The sequence below is a fragment of the Tubulanus polymorphus genome, chromosome 4 (assembly GCF_964204645.1).
Source record: "Tubulanus polymorphus chromosome 4, tnTubPoly1.2, whole genome shotgun sequence".
Classification (NCBI taxonomy): Eukaryota; Metazoa; Nemertea; class Palaeonemertea; order Tubulaniformes; family Tubulanidae; genus Tubulanus; species Tubulanus polymorphus.
In genome coordinates, this window is record NC_134028.1 from 11,973,055 (window position 1) to 11,987,642 (window position 14,588).

Sequence of the window (14,588 nt, forward strand, 5' to 3'; positions counted from 1 at the left end):
CAAAAGCAAAATAATGAATTGTCGCGGGCAATAAAACTAAAATAATGAATTGTCTCGGGCGACAAAACCAAAATAATGAATTGTCGCGGGCGATAAAACCAAAATAATGAATTATCGCGGACGATAAAACCAAAATATTGAATTGTCGCGGGCGATAAAACCAAAATATTGAATTGACGCGGGCGACAAAACCAAAAAAGAAAATTGTTGCGGGCGACAAAAACAAAATATAAAACCAAAATAATGAATTGTCGCGGGTGACAAAACCAAAAAGAAGAATTGTCGCGGGCGACAAAACCAAAATAATGCATTGTCGCTGGCGATAAAACCTAAGTAATGAATTGTCGTGGGTGATAAAACCAAAATAATGAATTGTCGCGGGCGACAAAATCAAAATCATTGTTTTCTCGCGTTATTTTAGTTATGTCGTTTTGTCGTAATGTCGCCCTCATTTGCATATTCGTGTTTTGTTATCTTATCCGCCACCATACTAAAGCTTTAAGGTTGCGTAAAACTCGATAAACACTTCAAGCGACACAGCGAACGATCTCCTTTCCCCCACAGCGAACGCTTACTCCGAATGTCAAGTGTGAGTCCAGCATACGGATAGGAGTGTGTTTTATACTTGTATTTAGTAAATACCTTGTGGATTTGACAATGATCGGTATGTACTGTAGGAAATATAGAGTATTGATGGTATTGATATGGAGGCCCGCGGCCGAATAAAGTAATATATTCTTTAATTTTGATACCTTGTCGACATAACAGCTTTTCTCCGCTATAATCTCTTCGGCGTGTTTAGTTTAGGCCTACGACTCCCCGGTACACTTATGATTAATCTTAGTAAAAACACGGTAAATTTGGTAAAGAAAAATAGGTATTGCTAAATTAACTGCTTGACGCCCGCAGCCAAATCACTGGTAGTAATAAATTAATTTGTACTCGATTTGATTCTCAGAATGAGGAGAAACTCGCAGCTGATTCCCGGAACGACGATGTAGTGACACACGTCGATTTGTCGATGTTTACGGCTCGACAGTGCTTTTAAAATCTAAAGTAGTAAATTTCCTGTGTATTGGTATTATAATTTGATGAGGAAAATGGGTTATTGTTAAAATTAGTTTTTAAAAACCGCGACAGAATGTGCAATCTTTGGGTAATAAATTTGTTAATTTATGCTTGAATTGATAATCGATGTGACAAGAAACGTGCGGTAGATTTCGGAAAGACGACTTAGAAAAACATGTCGGCTCTTTGAATGGGGCTCAATTTTCGATGTTTACGGCCCGACAGTGCTTTTGTAACGTTGATTCTTCAAAATTCGCACGGAGTATTTGTAGATCGAACTGAGCTGAATGATATCAGACGGATTGTATCGGCAACAGCGGTAATGTAAAAAAGCCTATGTACTTTTGACAAAAAATGTGTGGAAAAAAAAAATAATAATAATAATAATAATAAGAAACACGCGAATCTCAATAGGGTTTTCTGTGATGTAACAGAAAACCCTAATTATATTTCCCATTTTTTCACATTAAATCATCAGAAATAATTAATAAATAAGGACCAATACAATAATTTAATCTTTTTAATGACATTTATCTAAATAATTTTAATATCTTACTATATTTTCTGGAATCGATCTATTTTTATCATTATGAATAGAATCTTCAAATAAAACTTAAAATTGTTTCTGCGCATCGAATGAGGTATTATCATTTCCAACTATTGGTGATCTTGTTTCAACTTGTGATCCTAACATAATAATCAAATATATTCTTATAGATTGATTAATTCTTTGTATTCCACGCTTGGAAAAACTTTCACTTTTTTCTAAATTAAAATTAATCCAACCATTATTATTATCAATTTTATAGTTATGATAAGTTCTAACTCTATGCATATAATCAATTCTTTTTATTTCAAACTGTTCACCAACACCATGGAATTTACCATGTGCTCTAAAATCGGAATTAGTATTTATATTAAATTCATTACATATTTTGTAAAACTTAGATGATTTTTATTATCCAATTCTTTAAAATATTACGATCCAGATAAAGGACATTCTAATTCATTTAATAAAATTCTAATTTGAAAATACGTGTGAAATCTAGATATTGCCTGAATTGATTTTAAATCAGAATAATTCAAATTTTTATCTAAGTTATTAAGATGATTGTTCCAACTAATACCACATCCTGTTGCTACACAATAAACAGCAAAATTTAATTGATTCTGCCAATATTTCATATTAGATTTTATTTTATATATATTATATTCATCCCAGGTAAAAGTAACTTCATATGTATTAAATATATTTTCCATTTTAGAAATAAATAAATTGCCAATGGGCAAAGTGTGGTTCACCTTGAAAGCTAGAGGTTGTTTGGGGTAAGGGCATTGCTTGAAAAATCTTTTTAATTCGTGACTTCAAAGTTCTACAAGTTTAAATATTACATATTATCTTTCTTAAAGGATTATTTTGTAGTCAAATAAGACCAAAGTTATACATTTGTTTATGGTCCACATCCAAAATTTCGTAGGGTATAGGTAGGCGCGACATGGAAACTATTTTATATTTTCAAAGAAACATATTTCATAATATGAAAAAATATTCAAATAAAATTCATATGATGTCACATATCAGAGGGTGGCTGAATGTATGGCCGCGGAAGCTAAAATACTGGTGCAGTAAGAAATTGGCGTATGAGATCGTTTTATATCCTGGAATTTACCACTAAAATATTCAGACCTCGACCTATACCTATAGTTTGCTGCTTAGTATTTTCAGGTCACAAGAAATAACAATTTATTACAAATTCTATCAAACAGAAAACAGCACTCATCTTCTGCTGGTGAAAAGTCAAACGCGCTAGCAAGCAGCGTTACAGTATCACTATAGTAGTGTATACTGCACGCGCGTGTGTTTGTGTTTGTGGAGGCCTTGTGTAAGTGAATGTTCGCTTATACTTCAATGCCAATCAAATCAATCTCCGGGTATTAAAATAAAACAATACCTTTGGCGGATAATAATTACATTCTCACCAGCAATGAGCATTTGAAATTTGCACGTATACGGCACCTAGTCCAATGAAACGTTCGCCATTCTATGGCTTTCCCATAATTATTTTAGTAGCGCCGGAATTCCCCGTATATCCCAAAACAGCCAATCACATTCGCTTGTAGCAAAAAAATTACTATCTTCAAAATATTTAGTTATCTTATTTATAATTATTTCAACATTTATTTCATTACTACTTTTATGATTTTAGATAATATATTTTTAATATCATCGATAATTCCATCTTCATTTAATTCATAATATTCGAAAGATGTTTTAATTAAATCAATTACTTTTTCTAAATTATAATTTACTTCATTAATCATTGATGCATTATTTATTTATTTACTTTTAATATCAGTTATTACATCATTTAGTTTAATTCTCATTTCTTTACCATGTTTAAAATCAAACCCAAAACATATACTTGGTCAAACTGTTATATTCATATTTATTATTATAAAAAAGTTATTAATTATTCTCTACATCTTACAACTAATTCATATATCACAGGAAAGTTATTCAAATCAATTAAAGATCCATTATGATTTCTAATTTCTAACCTAATTATTAAATTGTGAAATACAAGGCTTAAAATCACACTCAGATAAATTATAATTTATTTGCGTTCCAAATTGTTTAACATTCTTTAATGGTAAAATATTTAATATACTAGAATTACATGTTATATGTTAAGTTGCCTCGAATGTTTTCGTTGGGTCAATTAAATTGCAATAAAAATAAATTTGTGTGACAGGCATTATATTTGATCTACCTTCTACGTTTCCTGTAACTATATCTGGTTTAATTCCTAACAATTTAGCCATTGGTTTTTTATAATAAAAGAATGTTCATTTTCGTCATCTAACTTCATTTCTATTCTATTGTTGCTATAACTTTTCATAAATTAAAAATTTATCATCACTTCTAATTTTCACCCGTGCTCTTCTATTAATTTCTTGCCCTAATGCTTCTAAATTATATAATCCTGGTCTTAGATATAAAGTTACCCATTGGGTTTATTTCTAATAAAAATTAAAAAAGAATTATCTTCAATAGTTTTATTCGATATATTGTAAAATGAGTTACATAAACTAATATTTACTAATTTTAAATCAACGCAATTTTTAAATCCTCTATCCAATTGTATTTGTAAATTATGTGATTTATAATTTGTAAGTTTTCTAGAATCAACATATATTCTATATTCTTTTAATTTATCTTGCATTTAATTTACATATTTGTTTATTCGAAATCTATATCATGGGGCCCTTTTTCATTCTTACCTTTGTGTATGAAATAGAAATCACCTGAATATAATTCTTCAATGTCTTTCTTCACTTGATAATCTATGAAATCTATGTGGTAAATATGTCTTGAATTTATATTTATTTCCTTTTTATCCTTCATATTCTAAGTGAATAACTAATTTATTACCATATCTATTAGTAATTTTTTCAATAGTTCTAATTAAATATTTCTTATGTTATGTTAATTCTGTTAACTTTTTACATCTATAATCTACTGATTTGACATTTGTAGTATCTTTAATTCTATTTAAGAATTCACTGTGTATTTGTTTACTCTCCATTTATTATTATACATATGTTTTATTAAAATTGATTTTCATACATATGATATTCAAAGTCTTGTTTCAGATCAAAGGTTGAAAGGTTGAGTGAGTAAAAAAAATAAATAAATTCGAGCGTGTGAGAATTCATTTTTATTTTTCATGAGCTCGACCTTTCGACCTTTGATCTGAAACAAGACTTATTTAATTACTTATAGTTAATGGATGTATGATTATATCAGAAGCGGCAGGCATAAATAGAAATGATAAGTAATTTGGATTTGTCGGTCAAATGACGGATGGATACACGATGCGGAAGTCTGATATAAATGTAAGACCCTGACATGGGAATGCTGGTGGAATGACGAAGCTATCTACGATCTTTCCTTATTAAACGCGGTAAGATTTCTTTCTGTTTTAAAATATGCATTATTGTTTTGTACGTAGTAAGTAGTACATTGGGTTTTTGGTCATTTGTAGTTGTCGGCCTACATACTGTAAAAACCGGCGTATAAGTCGAGTTTTTAACCCTTGATTTTACCACTAAATTATTGACCTCGACTTATACGCCGAGTACAGTTTTCTACGAAGTATTTTCAGGTCGCGAGAAATATTGATTCTACCAGACAAAAAACACAGTGTTCATCTCCTTACTGCTATAACAGTTTGAATAATTATTCATGATAAATAAAGTTATTCAATGAAAAAAACTTCTTTCATTTTGACACAGCTTCATTTAAAACGATGTATTCATATATGCGCGCTCATAGCAGCGCTTAATACATTAGGCTATATATAGCGTGTGACTCACACTACTGTATCACTGTATGGTAGTGTACTATACCTGAGTGTGTGTAACAGTCTATTGATTGACACACAGCAGCAATCAGGCTGACGCGTGGCGGCGTGCGTAAAGGCACACATCGTTATCAAAACAAACTATTCAATACAATGATACTAGTAATTATTCTTCTAAGAGAAGGGACTCGACTTAAAAGCCGGATATATGTTAAAATCATGAAATGTAGGTCTAAAAATCGACCTCGACTTATACGCCGCGTAGACTTATACGCCGGTTTTTACGGTATTGCACAGACCACATTTACAATTTGCCTAATTACTTTATGAAAACTGAATGAAATATCCCGATATTCATAATACATATTAAAATGTAGATAACCCATTATTGACAATTTTCAACATTAAACCACTATTTACAATCAAAGACCTGTATTACCAGCCCAATCACCAAATCTCATAATTCCCCAAATTTCTTAAATTTTTGATTTCAAATTTGCAATCCCATATTAGCTTATCCAAGAATTTCAACATTTTTTTCATAGGTGTCAAATAATCTATTAACATTAATTTTCTTGTCTTTTGTACAGATTTATTGAATACGAGCAGATAAGTAAAAATTTAGAAGAGGACGTTCGTTTAAGAAATGCATGTAGACCCAGACACCTGCCACATTTCAATTTCAATAGCGGGTATACAAATGTCATCTTCAGTGTGTAATTCAAAAATTGTTCTTTGGGATTAAAAAATCGTAGAATCAACCATAAATTCTGCCATAAGTTTTACATTTATTCAAAAAATTTAGTAGAAGGCCAGTCAAGGTTTAAACGTTTTAAATTAGTTCTCATGAGACTGAATGCAAGTGGAATTTGGGGTAGGACTACCCTTCAGTATTAGAATGTGCCCGCCAAAAAGTATTTTACAGATTTTGTAAGCAAAAATAGATCCAAATGGCATAAAATACCCCTTTCGGTCCTATAAATTTGGAGGGCTAAAAGAACCCCACCAATGTTGCCCTGGGCTAAGACAACCATTTTTTTAAAGTAGTCAGGAAGTATTTATGGCAAGAAAACTTGCGTGAAATATCTATTAAACAAATCTTATAACAGGATATGATCTGTAGTCAAATGTGTGCCTGCCAGATGATGTTTCTTCTCGGCTGTTTATATCCTTAAAATAGAAAAAAAAACAACAACAATAAAAATTTCAATGCATGTCCCCTGGACAAAAATTATTTCAAAGTCTTATAAATAAAATACTTGAATGTGCAATATAATGGGATAGCTGGCCCCAGTCAAAAAAAATCATCGGACAAAAGGCTTTTTCTTTTTTTGAAGTTTTGGCGCCAAAAAATCTAATTTGTTGTCAGGTTTGTTTACACATGTGCGCGATACACGTGGTTATATTACTGTTTACATCTGTCGTCATCGGCAAGCCCTGCCCCAGGTGTCAATCAAACGGTTTATAGGCATGGAACCCTTCTAAAATAACTATGCAGTGTAACAATCCGGGATTTTCGGTACAAAATCCGATGCCAAATACCTTTCTCTAAAAGGTTATTTCGCGTATATCAGATGAATATTAATTATGACATTCACTTCATAAATTTCAAAGTGGATTGCTTCTGATTAATGGGGCCCACACGTAGTCATGTAGGCCAAACTGACAGCATGTGTGCATGTTGAACGGACCATTGCGATAATTTTCAATGCTGTGAACGTCTCTAGATTCTCAGAGGGCCTCTGCGTGCTCACAAGGAATTTACTTAAGTACGTATATTGACACTCACCTTTAGACTGCGTACGGTCCTCTAAAAATAACATCTGTGATACAACGATTTTAAGAATGGCGCTTCTGTCAATCACTTTACCCCACGTCATAAGCAACACTTGATGTGTGATGTCATGCAAACGGCATGAAGAGCATCTTTTTAAGAGGGTACAGCAAAAACTACCCAAGGTAGTCAGAGCACCTTTGCACTCTAAGACGCTTTTCCAAGACCCTACAATTGAATGATTCCACAACTTCCAGTGGAATATTTACAACAAAGCTTAAATACATTGTAACTTACACCAAAGTCTTTGACACCTCGAGATGATGTTTTGCCATAATTCCAAAGCTTAATCATTGACACAGAAACCGGTTGATCGAATATCACATATACACGATTAATCTGAAAACACAAATACAACCAAAGTGACAAACGGAAGCAATTTTGTCAGTCTCTTTAATCAAATCTTGGAATGATATGGTAATTTCAGACTTCAAAATAATGTTTATCATTTCAATAGATCCAGATAGTTGACATGAAACAAAACTAGCAGAATAAGCTTTCGCTTTTGTGAACACAGTACGATACTTTACAAGGTCAAGTTCTTTACATTAAGGAGTAGATTAGATCAGGCCAGTTACTGAGGAAGAATCGCTTTGATTGTCACGTGTTAATTGTGTGGCTTCACAATAGGATATTTTTCACAGTTAGCCAGATTTGATTTTGAAAGCTTAACACCAGTGATGTGGTTACCAACTTGGCCTTTTTGACAAATAAAGGGTCAGGGCTGTGATCAATAGATGAAATTCCTAAGAATAAGCTTGCTGAATAGCTTGGGAGGCTTGCTGTGAAATGAACTAGGGGTCCAGAGAATCAACGCCGACTTAGGAAGTGGTTTGAAATGCTCAATAATCAGGCGATTTCAATATTCTGTAACCAATTACCTTGAAAATTCACAAAATCATAGAATGTTATGAGCTATAGTTTAACAATAATAATTTTGTTATATAAAATTATTCCGCTACTCAACGCCCCCTGGTGGCCATATACAAAACCAATCACCTTGTAACTCATCTAAATTGTAAAACATGGCATGCACTACAAATTTGCACTTGGTTGCAATTACAAAATAACCATCGGTACCAAAGACAAAGACAAATGGTATATGAATCAATATTTAACTCCCTCGGTGGCAAGGACAAACTAGGGGTCGAGGGACACCATGCCCACTTGGGAAGTGGTTTCAAATGCTCAACAATGTAACAATTTCAATATTCAACGCCCCCTGGTGACCATATACAAAAACCAATGACCTTGAAACTCACCACAATCATATGTCATGAACTACAACTTTGCAATTGATCATGGTAACAAAATATGCCTAGGTACCAATCTAATAAGGAAATACTAAGTTATTCTACTATTCAATGTCCCCTGGTGATCACATAGAATAACTTTATGTCCTTAACACTAACCACAATCATAGACGATGTCATGAGCTACAACATTGCAATTGATTGTGATAACAAAATATGAATACCGTATTTTCCTGTGTATAAGTCGAGTTTTTGAGACCAAAAATCATGTCCAAAAAACGTAGATCGACTTATACACCGGCTACACTTTCGATATCGTTTTAAACTGACGATGTTTAGAGTTCAAGGTCGCCATGATGAAATGGAATATTGATTTATGTTAGGCTACACTCATATACCAATTAGAATTTAGGATGTTGATAAAAATAGTTTCTTATAGTTTGGAAATGTTTCAAAATTAACTAATGTTAAAAATCAAAAGAGAAAGAAAACCGCGTATATTCATTGTACAGTGTTTATATAAGCCGTGATGCTGTGGCAGCGTGCCAATAATCAATACACAGTCAGTCTAATAATAGACTACAGGCGCGCGGCATTCAACGTTTACACTATACATTCAGCACGTGGATACAAACAATGAGCACTAATCCCGTAATTTAATATTAGAAACAACAGATCCCAATGATTTAATAATGCAATTAGTGGTAAATACTCTCAACTACTATGAGAATGACATCGGCACTGTTTTCAATGTGACATATGTAAACACATGAAGAAGCGACTCGACTTATACACCGACTATAGCCCTAGCACAACTTTTTAAACATGAAAATTTGACCTCGACTTATACACCGGGTTGACTTGTACACCGGAAAATACGGTATGTACGAATATAATATAGAAATACTAAGTTACTAATGTATTATTCAACGCCCCATGGTGGCCATATACAAAACCAATGACCTTGAAACTCACCACAATCACAGAACACATTATGGGGAGCTACAACTTTCTAATTGATTGTGGTAACAAATTATGCTTAGTTATCAATATAATTTGGAAAAACTTTTTCCCACCTACGAATGAGTACTGATGACACCAAGATGGCCGCCAATTGCGCCATAATTTGCTGATCAAAAATACCTCTCTCAGGTATGAAACATCCCTTTCCAAAGAACACCCATCACAAATTGCAATGAGAAATGGCAAACCAGTAGGAAGCTACAGGACTCAGAATTCTGGCCAAAATTGACATTTTTGGGCACTAAAAAGGTCATAGGACAGCCATCTTGACTTTGATCAACCTAATTTTTCTTGTGCTGATGTGCCCTTGGGGGATTCAAATATACACGACAGATTAAGGTAATTGTTTAAAGCGTCTTCAAAATTTCCCTCAAAAAGTTCAAAAATGTGTAAAAAGTGCTGATTTAGGCAAACATCAATGGCTGCCTGTCAGCCATCTTGATTCTGACAGGGCCAGTCTTTGGGCTGAAGATGTCTCTAGGGTAGATACATGTGTAACCCAAATATCAAGACATTACATAGAAGCGTCTACAAAACTTCCTTAAATAACTGGATTCCGTCTACGGACGGATGAACGGACGGACGAATGGACGGATGGATGACGGACGAAAAGTGAACGCAATAGCCGGGTGGGACTTAAGTCGCAAGTGGGCTAAAAACTGGGCATCCCCAATTCCATGTGAGGATGTGTATCAACACTTTGATATTTTTGTCCAATAACCTTTCTCCGTATATGAATGAGGAATGATGCCACTAAGATGGCCACCGATTGTGTGAAATTGACTGATAGAAAAACCTGTCTCATATGTAATGTAGAACTCAAATTTTGATGTTATATGGCAAACAAAGTTGTGAAGGTAGAAGCCTAAGGATTCAGACCTAAAATGTCCGAAGAAGTCGAAAGACAACAATCTTGTTTCAGTGTGGTGGACTAGGCGTAACTGAGTCTGTATCCTTTGTTTAGTTTAGTCCGTATCCGTGTTTTAATGTGAACCTGTTAGACTGGAAGCGGTCTCTTATTCTCTTGAGGTAGAATAAAGCAGTCGTTGTTATATCTATGGTTCATGTTTATTGGTGGAAATCGGCCCGCAAATGGAGACACCAATACGTACAGTCAATCCCGCATAAGTCATCATCAAATCAGTCGTATCATCACATCTTTCGTATAATCATTTTGGTCCCGATTTTTTGGTTATGTCAACCGTCTGGCGATTGATAATCATTTGTATGCTTAATACACTATGCTCAAAGCAATTTTTAGCACCATGAAACGCAATTTCAGTAGCCTGTAATTTCACTACTAAAGGGCGAATTGAACGGATTAAGCAAAAATATATTGAGAAATTTACCTAAAAGTTTCAAAAATTCGATTTATTTGAGCACGTTTTTTATGCAGCATATCATTCAGCTCACTTCGATCTACAAATACTCTGTGCGTATTTTGAAGAATCAACGTTACAAAAGCACCGTCGGGCCGTAAACAACGAAAATTGAGCCCCATTCAAAGAGCCGACATGTTTTTCTAAGTCGTCTTTCCGAAATCTACCGCACGTTTCTTGTCACGTCGATTATCAATTCAAGCATAATTTAACAAATTTATTACCCAAAGATTGCACATTCAGCTGCGGTCTTTATAAACTAATTTTAACAATAGCCCATTTTCCTCATCAAATCATATTACCGAAATTTACTACTTTAGATTTTAAAAGCTTTGTCGAGCCGTAAACATCAACGAATCGGTTTACTACTCTGACTGGATTGTGCCACGGCGTGGTGGATAGCGAAGAGAAAGGCCTCATGGTTCTTCTTATCTTTACCACCGTACATAAACCTGGCCCTGATGCAGGATTTCTCCCCTTGTGTGTGATAGTTGATAGTACATGGTATAGTGGCCTATGTTTTGATTGGAAGGATATTACAAAATAGTATTGTAGTTTAATTAATAGGCCTAATTTAAAAACGCATTGGAGATTTTACCGTATACGGCAGAGTGTTTTTACTGTGTACATCGTCGCTGATTGGCTGATTCACGCTGCACATGCGCAAAGAGGTGCGCAACTTAGAAAATTCAAGGAAAGTGTGGAGAACAGAGTAAGAGAAAATAGAGCGGATAGAGCAAGACCCAAATCCGGGCCAGTATCTTACTAGCGCAGTGTCATACCACTAAAGTCTATTTATTTTCGATTGTTCTCGATCTTTTTGGGATATTTCCTTTCATTTTGGGTGTGCATATCTCAAATAGGGTTTTAATAGTGTGCAGTCCAGATAAATAAATTATCTATGAAGTAAACAAACACGAACAAAATGGCGGTCGTTCTCGTCAATTTAGAGCTCGATTTTCGAGAATATTCATCGATCCTTCAAAACAGTGTAAAATGGATATAAAAAAATGACTTATCTGCACAACTCTACTGATTCAATTAAGACCTATTTGAGGGATGCACTACGAAAATTAAGTGAAATAACCCAAACAGATCTAGGACAATGGAAAATAAATTGACTTTATGGATCTAACATTTACCGAATTTCAATGTAATAAGGATAAAGAATTGAATTATCACCTAATACACATGCCATCAGAGGACGCAGAGCCGTATATAACAGCTATACTATTTTAAATTGCTAATCTCATGACGCCTGCATACCCCTTATATCGAACATATTTTCTAAAACATTTGATTATTGAAATTATATGTTTACACATTTTATATTGACCGCTTGTAGCCGCTGATGAAATTCACGCCGGCCCTACACAGATTGTAGATAACTTCGCCATTCCACCAGTATACCCATGTCATGGTCTGACTTTTATATCAGACTTCTGCATCGTGTATACATCCGCCATTTAACCGAATAATCCGATTTACGCCGTCCGCTTCTGATATAATCATATATCCTTTACTATTACAATACGTCTTCTTGTGATATTCAGTGCAATATAACATTTCGACGTTCAAATAGAGGTCATTATATAATCACAGGAAGCTTCTACATCTTTGTCAATAATTTTGCCAAATAGCTTGTATGTGTACACATAGACAAGACCTGTGACGTTTTGCACATCGATTTACGGTTGTCGTTTGTAAAATGACGCTGAAATGGTTAACATTGTTTAGGTTTCCTAATGGTAACGTTTTATAAGGCGTCAAAAAAGCTGAGCTCGTACTAGAGAAGATACAAGAAAAGTAGTTTGGTGTAGGAAATACATGTATAATGATAATAAGGAATAATGAATGTTATGTTGATGTATTGGCGAATTTGGAGCAATTGTAACAGTTTGAGTTGCCGCAGATCACGTTTGTATTGTATTTAGAGGTGAGATACGATTTTAGATGGTGTTTAAGTGTATGTTTGTTCATGAGCAGTGCTTGTGTTGGTAAGGGAAGGTTTTGCCAGATTGAGAGAATTTTGGAGAACGATTTAGTGCTTGGTAATTGATTTATGAGTAGACAATGTGTGATCATGTTGAATGTTTTTGTAGGTGTTTATAGTGGGAGAAATGTTTTCAATGGTAAAAATGTTGTTGAAATGATGTGGTGATGATAGTTTTGGTGGATAAATAGGGTGGCTTTTTAATAAGATTAATTTAATAAGAATTAGAATAAAGGTAGCTACTAGACATTTCAACATTAGTATCTAAACAGAAAGTATGAGTATTACCACTTAGTAATTGGCATTGGTAACTGGCATTGGAACATAAAAAATTTAGTTGAGGCTGCACGGTTGCAGTAACTACATAAAGGGTTGTCGACATTGCGGAAGTTGTGATTGAACAGATGCGACTTGAGCAAGAGATTAAGGCCTATTAAGGCGGATTTCCTTTTCGCGACTGACATTACCGAAGCGGTGTGATGGAACCGTATGAGAGTTGAATTTCTTTACTGTAGATTTGAAGACCGAAAATGAAGGGATACTTTTGACGTTTGGTTCGGTTTCGTTCCATGCGTACATTAATTTAAACAGCAGACTTTTTTGTACTTTAGCCGAATTGAACACCGGTATGGTAAATGGATGCGGATTTCGAATAAACCCGGGTTGAATTGACTTATAGCATTCAAAGATTGATGTTACGTAGGACGGGGCGGTACCGTAGCGACACGGTACATAAATTGCTCCACTCTACGCGTTTCCAGTTTTTTCCAGTTCAAGCAGGTAACAACTTTTTGCTTGTTAGATCCGTGGATGCAGCCGGAGACTATGATAGCGGCGTTATATTGGATGCGGTCCAAGCTAACGAGTTCAGCAGCACCGCCGCTATTATAAAGCATGTCACCATAGTCGAAGTGCGGACTTATAAACGACAAGTACATTCTATTTAGATGACATGATGTGAGAAGTTTGGATAGCGGTTTTAAAGGATTAATAAGTTTTTGAATTTTACCGCCCAGATGTTCAACATGTTGGTTGTATGACAAGTTTTCATCGAGGATGAAACCGAGATGTTTATGATGACGCTTTCTGGGGATGTTTTCATGGCCTAGCGTAAGGGGGATGTAGATTTGAGTACCTTTTTTGCAGAAGGTTATATTGGCACTCTTAGATGGTTTAAATGAAAGACACCAAGTAGTAGACCACTGGTTGATTCTGTCAAGATCAGACTGGATGATACGATTGCCATTATCCGGATTGGTGCGATCAAGTGGGGTATGGATAGATGTATCATCGGCATATAGAAATACAGACGACTCCAAAATGTCTGGCGGATCATTAATATAAAGAAGAAAAAGAAGTGGTCCTAACAAAGATCCCTGAGGCATGCCAGTATTAATATAGCCCTCGGCTGAGTAGTCCGATAACGTTTATTCTACTTTAGTTCATATACGTCGATTAAATAAATAACTGCTAATTAAGTCTAGAGTTTTACCAGTTATTCCATAAGCATGGAGCTTTTTTATTAGTAAATAATGCGGCAGGCTGTCAAAAGCAGCAGAAATGTTGTGGTTGTTTTCGTTGAATTGTTTATAAATATAGGAAGTAATAACAACCAGTTGATTGGTAGTTGAATGACCTTAAAGAAATCCCACTTGGTTTGGATGCATTAAATTG

At 34.5% G+C, this 14,588-nt stretch overlaps 1 protein-coding gene across 5 annotated transcripts in view; it reads right to left on the minus strand.

Moving 5' to 3' along the window:
- Positions 1–14,588, minus strand: part of LOC141903821 (katanin-interacting protein-like) — a 382,582-nt gene that overhangs the window by 17,677 nt on the left and 350,317 nt on the right. For all 5 annotated transcript variants that reach the window (XM_074792155.1, XM_074792154.1, XM_074792152.1 and 2 more), the window contains one exon: positions 7,504–7,605. In XM_074792155.1, coding sequence (XP_074648256.1) covers positions 7,504–7,605 — 102 coding nt within the window. The remainder of the gene's footprint in view (positions 1–7,503; positions 7,606–14,588) is intronic.